The sequence below is a fragment of the Arvicanthis niloticus genome, chromosome 5 (genome assembly GCF_011762505.2).
Source record: "Arvicanthis niloticus isolate mArvNil1 chromosome 5, mArvNil1.pat.X, whole genome shotgun sequence".
NCBI lineage: Eukaryota > Metazoa > Chordata > Mammalia > Rodentia > Muridae > Arvicanthis > Arvicanthis niloticus.
Genome location: NC_047662.1, coordinates 101,342,529 through 101,349,880, shown reverse-complemented (window position 1 = coordinate 101,349,880; position 7,352 = coordinate 101,342,529). Strand labels below are relative to the sequence as shown.

General features: G+C 44.5%; 1 protein-coding gene across 1 annotated transcript; it reads left to right on the top strand.

Moving 5' to 3' along the window:
• The first annotated feature begins 229 nt into the window (after positions 1–229).
• On the top strand, positions 230–4,280 carry Spata31g1 (SPATA31 subfamily G member 1). Its single transcript, XM_034504144.1, has 2 exons — positions 230–475; positions 815–4,280. The coding sequence occupies exons 1-2, from the start codon at positions 239–241 to the stop codon at positions 4,181–4,183; spliced, it is 3,606 nt and encodes a 1,201-aa protein (XP_034360035.1). The 5' UTR covers positions 230–238; the 3' UTR covers positions 4,184–4,280.
• Positions 4,281–7,352: the final 3,072 nt, after the last annotated feature.

Sequence of the window (7,352 nt, the reverse complement as noted above, 5' to 3'; positions counted from 1 at the left end):
CTGGATGGCATAGTTCAATGTTAAAAATGCATGTCCTAAAGTATACATAGCTCTGGTCTTGCCAATCAAGACAAAAAAGGGGCACGGGAGATTTCACCGTATGGGGTAAGTTGTCTGATAGAGACAACATTTTGGCCCTAAGCTCCAGGAGAAGGCTATTGGATCCATGTGGGAGTTGGGAGTTCTGTGTTCTATGATGTGGCGATGACCTCAAGAAACTGCCACTAGGCTAGAGAAAATGGAATGTCTGCTAGAAGACCTGCTTAGAGCTAACGGAGATATGGGACTTCTCCAAGACCAGTTGACCCATGCTCTGGTCTGCAGGCACTGTAGCAGCAGTATCTGCCTCCAAAGTCCAGGGAATCTGGTGATACTATTCTTGTTCATGGTTTGGCAGATCCGAAGATGGTGGCAGTTTGTAGGATGGCAACAGCTTCAGCCCTGGTGCTCTGGAGATAAAATGATGCAAGGCAAGGTAGGTGACCACTGACCTTGGACATGGTGAATAACTACTGAAATGATATGTGTAGTCAAATAGAGGGTCACTGTTATGGATATGGACCCAGATATTAGACTATAAGCCAAAATGACATGAGATTTGAAAGCAAGTAACGGTTGACCTTTGGGTGTATGAGGAAATGCTGGTGTCTAAATGAGAACAGGATTCTGACATTAACAATGGATAAAGAACTGATTAAGTGACCATTGGCGCTGTGGGGTAGGTGAGTCTACATATGGAACAGAGGTAATAAATGCATGACATATCACATGTCTCTAAGAAGCTGTCATACCCAAGAGCATGCTCTATTCTTAGGGTCTACAATTTCTGTACCATTTGGCCTTCTTTGATTGCCTGTGGAATCAAAAAACAGAGGAAGAGGAGGAAGAGGAGGAAAAGGAGGAAGAAGAGGAAAAGGAGGAAGAAGAATCCTTATCTCTGGATCCACTAAAACCATATTATCCTTCCAAAGATACTCCTGTTGGAAATGGATTCTCTACAGCCCCACCGCAGCCATCCTGTAGTTCTGAGGGCTTCCCCAAGGCCACAGAGACACAAGAACAAGTACTCATACAACCCCCAAGACCTTCTATATCCTTCCCTACCTTCCAGATCCTGATCGAGCCACCTGTGAGGAACAAGATAGCTTCAGGGAGCTCCCTGCAGAAGGAAAAAATCCAGCTCTTCTGGGGTCTTCCCTCTCTACACAGTGAGTCCTTGGAGACTATTTTCCTGAGCTCAGATGGCCCCTCTCCAGTAAAGTCATCTATTTGTCCTTCTGTCTTCTTCAACAAAGTTCCCTTCCTACCTGTGTACAACCTGTTGCTTCCCTATGACCACTCAACTTACTATCCGACCCTTGAAGCCCATGCTTTGGAAAATCTGGAAGAAATAGCACCCAGTTCTCAACTAGTTCAATCTCTACCTTCCCCTCCTATCCCACCGGTATCCCCCAATCTTAAGCCTTTACTTAAGGGCAAGAGAATCATACCAGACACCGAGGCGCACACACAGTGGTTTACACAGAACAAAGAGGTTCCCTGTGTCTCTGAGAATCAAGCCCTGTACCCACAGTCTGAACTCCAAAAACTCAGATCCTCCACATTCTTACATTCATCTGAGGTCTGCAGGGAGATGCCAGGGGACCCTAGCCTCCATCAAGACAATCCAGAATTACCTTCTGCCCCTCTGTTGTATCCTTCTAACCCTCAGAAAGTCCTAGACAGGTTTGAGATGCCACAGATAACCATGAAACAAAATGAACACCCAAAAGCCTCTGAAACTGCAATGGTAACTGCAAGCCCACTCTCAACTTCCCTGACAGAATGCCAGAGAGTCAACCCCACAGGAGACTTGTCTCAACTGAAAACTCCCTGGGAAACCACAGTTCAAAAAGAGAACCCTCAGATCTATGAGCTTCCAATCTCAGCCCCCTGCAAACCCACAGTACCCATGACTGAAGGAACTGGCCCTCCAGGAACTTCCCCTGGATATGAAGCTCAGTGGGGAATCATAGTACATAAAGACATTCCCCAAGCTTTTGATCCCCTAATGTCCTGTCAACCATCAGGTTCTCTGTCTGAAGTAAAACACGTTAACCCCAAAGAAAGATTTTCTGCACCTAAGGACCTCAGGGAAAACATGAGATACAGAGAGAACCCAACTGTTTCTAAGTCTCCACTGTCAGCCCCCTACCCTCCTCTAGACACCCTGTCAGAACACCAGAAAGAGAGTCCCCTAGAGGATGTGTCTGGATTTAAGCCTCAATGGCAATGCAAAGAAAACTCAGGCAGTCCCCCGGCCTTCGAAACTCCAGCCTTGGACTTCAACATGGGGGTCTATGAAACCACCCCCATGTGTGTCCCATTGGGATCTGAGACTCAATTGAAGGATACACCTAGTACAGAAAATGTTTGTGTTTATGCCAACCTAGTTTCATCCCCTAGCCTTCCCTCTGCATCTCTGTCAGACTTTGCGATAATGGGCTCCCAAAGAATCTTATTAGAGTCTAAAGCTTTACGGGAGACAAAGGAGCAGAAAAACCATCTGTGGGTATCTGACTCCCCGTGTCCCCATACACCACCTCTAGTCCCCTTTATAGAACCACAAAGAATCAATGCTGTGGATGATGTCCCTAGATCAGAAGCTACAGGGAATACTGAGAATACAAGAAAAAGCTTGTCTTCTGGGCCTCCATTTCTGAACCTCAGCCCATCCCCAGCTCTCGTACAGCAACTCCTTAGAGTCAGCCCCATAGAGAACCCATTTAAATGTGAAGCTTGGGATGGGGACATTCAAAGAAAAAATAACTTCTTGGCCTCTGAGCTTCCAGCACAAAGCTTATCCCAACACCAGCTTGGACCCGAACCCGCAGGAGTCTCATCTAACTCTGAGCCTGCTAGAGGGTTTATGAAGCAGAATGAAAACCATTGTGGTTCTGTATCCCCAGTTTGGGAATCCAGTCCACCTCCAAACTCTGTTTTGAAGTTTCATATAAGTGAGCCTTTGGGAGAACAGTGCAACTATAAGCCTACGGACTCAGTAGCAGAGCAGACAAAGGATTCCTGGGCCAATGAACTGCCAGTCCCCAGCTTTTTTTCTGCTCTGTCACAAGAGCTACATTCTGAAACTGAGTTTATATGTAGAAATGTACTAGAAAGAGAAGCCTCCCAGGGTCCCAATCCTCCAGTAGTGAATCCTCTACAACCAACATCCTGGCCTATCCAGCCTGGCCTCCAGAAGGAAGCAATGTTCTCAGAAGCCAAGGCAGAGGCCCCATCCTCCCAGGGTGAGGCTGTCTCAGAGGCGTATGACCATCCTGTGATCCATGCCTGGCAATGGAGTAGAGAATTAAAGCTCAGAATGCAGAAACTACAGCAGAGCCCCACTTTCAAATCCCCAGGTTCACATCACTCATTTTGCAGCTCCCCAGTTCTTAACCTAACTCCAGAATCTTGGGGACTTTCCTCCTGTCCCCAACAGACTCATCCTCTCAGTCTGCACCCCTGCTCTTCAAGTAGTCATCCCCCAAAAGTTCAAAGGGCAGAACCCCTGACTGTCCAGGTCCCTCATTGCTCCCACTCCTCTTCTCAGCCTCAGATACAAGCTTCTGGTAGAGCAGAACAGGAGTCTCAGAAAAATAAGAGGATGAAATGGAAGGCAATGGTCCAAATCCCATCCCCAGGGCATGGTCATATTAAGGCTGATGAAAACTGTTCAGGAATGGGAGAGCCCTCAAATACAGGGGTTCTGGTCTCTGATAAGAGACAACACAAGACTTTAGTACTACTTTCAACCCAAAAGAGAGGGACTTCCAGAAAACCCAAAGCAGAGAAATGTGAAAGGATTGCAAGGACAAACAACTCTGCCCAGGCCTGTAGACCAGCAGAGGCCTCTATACCAAAGTTTTCTAAAAAGTCCCAGTATAAAGCTCAGAGTTCTCCACACTCTGTTCTTGCTCAGCAGCTTCTCCCAAATGCTGCTGGTCCCCAGGACTGGCAAAGGACAGGCCTGGTGGCTGGCAATATCCAGAATCCTTTCCCTTGTATGCACTGTCCTTGGATCCTGATGAAGCAGCAGCTCTCAGCCTCCTCACCCAAGGCTCCCCCTACCAGAGGTTTCCAAAAGTTATTAGATAAGTTTCTAGGTGTCCATAGACCCCTGCCAACCAAATCCAGTCAGTAAAGTGCGGTAATACTGGCAACCACTATACCACAACCTGAACCAAATCAGGTGTGGGTAGGGAAATAGAGAAAATCTTAATAAAGTAGTTCAACTGGACAAATCCCATTTATGTCTTCTGTGAAGTCTAGGTTACTGAAGCTGTCAGTTCCCTAATCTGCTAGCACCATATCCCCTATTTATTAGGTTCTAGAGCAGCGGTTCTCAACCTGTAGGTTGTAACCCATTGAGGGGTCCAACAACCTTTCCACAGGGGTTGACCAAGACCATCGAGAAACTGGTATTTACACTAACAGTAGCAAAATTAGTTATGAAATAGCAACACAATTTTATGGTTGGGATCACAACATGAAGAACTGTATTAAAGGTTTGCAGCATTAGGAAACAACAGTTTTCAAGCTTCCTAATGCTGCGGCTAGAGGAAAGGTGAAGTGCTCTGCCATTTTAACTTTCTTTCACAGACTTCCAAGAAGTCCACATCTCTACTCTCTAGGGTAAAGCTGCAAAACCAGAGGAACACAGTCCGATGCTGCTCGAGACAAACTCTTCATAGGAAATGAAAGAAAAATGCATTCATTCACATAAGTATCAGTGATACAAGCAGCTGTTGTTTATAGTGCACAGTTCTCTTCATCCATTTGACCCATAGTTTGTTGAAACAGGCAGGGTCTTGCTGTATAGCCCAGACCGATCTCCAATTCACTATCCCCCTCCCTCGCCCTGCCAGGTTTGGGGCCTCCACACCCAGCTTCAGTATCTATTTTCTATTTCTTCTCAGCCTTACATCTCAGCCCTGCTCTTCTCTTCCAGCACTTCAGCTTATCTGCCCCCAAGGACACTAAACAAGTATCTTTTCACATGTCGGACCCTTATTGAGACTTTTTGTAACATGTCTTTTTATTCACTGTTTGGCAAGTGCTCTACCACTAGGCTAAATCCCCAATCCATTTTCATGTGTTCAGTAATTTCTGACTTACAATCTACCCATTTCCTGGTACACTGTCAGTTGGGTCCAGTAATAGCTTTCTCTTATTTAACAATTCAGACAAAACACGTATGTGCCCAAAATCCAACACGTCTCATACAACTAAAAACAAGGGGTTGGCAGAGATAAAACTCCTTTCTATAGCTTTAGTTAGGTAAGATTCAATTTTGTCTTTTCCCAGATTCTGGGGGATGCTCATGAACCTTGGCTATTAACTCCCTTTCTCCATTTCCAAAGCTATCAAAAAGCAAAACAAGTCTTTCTCACATTGCATCTACCTATGGTCTATCTTCCTTTTGAGATAGGGAGTAGGATCTGAACCCAGGCAGGGTCTTGAACATTCAAAAATGCTTTAGCACTGAGATTTATCTCTAGTCCATCGTGTCCCACTTTTAAGGATCCTTGTAATTATGTGAACCTACCTGTATAATCCTACTCACTGCCTAGAATATCAAACCCAGGGCTTTGTCCATGATAGGTAAGCACTCTAAGTTATGGACCCAGGCTTCATTCTTAAATCAGATGATGGAACCAGGAACGGAGGTGCACATTTTAATTCAAGCTATCAGGAGACAGAAGCAAGCAGATTTCTGTGAGTTCAAGGCCAGCCTAGTCTCCAAATTGAATTCTATGACAGCCAGGGCAGTCTATCTCTAAAACACACACACACACACACACACACACACACACACACACACACACACACACACACAAACACACACACACACACACACACAAACACACACACACACACACACACAAACACACACACACACACAAACACACACACACACACACAGGAGGTAGATGACCTTACTTCCTCCTTCATCCATAATTCTCCTTTGCATGTACAATAACATATGCACAAGTTACAAGGATTAAAAATGCAGACATTTTGCCTGGCATAAGGATATGGTGCACACTTTAATCAAAGTGTTCCAGAGGCAGGTGGCAGGTAGATGATCCCTGTGAGTTCCAGACCAATTAAGGCTACACAGTGAGAACCACTCTTAACAGAAAGATGTAGAAATCTTAGAAAACCATTATCCTACCTACAAAATAAACCAAATTCCATAATGAAACAATTTTGTATGTTAACTTTTTTAAAACTTAAAAGGGGCTAGTGAGATGGCTCAGCGGTTAAGAGCACTGACTTCCAGAGGTCCTGAGTTCAATTTCCAGCAACCACATGGTGGCTCACAACCTTCTGCAATGGGATCTGATGTCCTCTTCTGGTGCATCTGAAGAGAGCAACAGTGTATTCACATACATGAAATAATCTTAAAAAAACAAAAACAAAAACAAAAACAGTACTCAGTCTCACAACTGCAAACATTTCCTTCTAGTTTGCTTATAGTGACTTTACTAAACCAAAGTTTTATCATCTTTATGTAGCTTTAAGTCTTGCCACTTTTTTGAGGCTGGCCACAACTTGCTGCCCTAAGTTTATAGGCATGTACTACCACTCTTGATACATTATGACTATGACTTCTAATTTTTGGAACATGTATATTTAGTATATTTAGGGCGGTAAGCAAACATTTTAGTATAGAATTTAGTGAGTCTAACTCCCCAAAATGATGTTCAATCTCACCAACACTAGAGTCTACTCCACTAAGAGGCCAGAGTGAAAACCATGAGCATTTTCAAGCATCTCAAGCAGCAAGCTAGATACACAAGACATTTTGTCCTGTTGTTGAAAAACATCTCCCTTCAACTATTTCCTATAACTTACTCTGTGGAAAAAACACTCAAATACCTAAGCCCCCTTTTTGTTGTTTTGGTTTTTCAGACAGGGTTTCTGTATCTTTCCTGGAACTCTATTTGTAGGTAAGCCTGGCCTTGAATTTAGAGATCCCTAATTGCCTCTGCTTCTCAAGTGTTGGGATTAAAGGAGCATACCACCACTGCCAGGAAAATGTGTAGGCCAGGCTAGCCTTGACCCCCTGCCTCCACCTCCTACAGTAAATCCTGTGGACATGGAACAAACAGCATCACAACTGTAAGCCTGTCAGTTTTAATTCTGCTGAAACTCTGATTTAATCAATCATCAAGCCCTAACACATCTGTGACACCTGGCTCAGACCATCTCCACTATCTTGTTCCCGTCTAATTATTTCTCACCCAATTGGTTCCCCTAAACCTCTCCATCTATTTTCTACTGCAGGACAAGTCAACAATTTATTC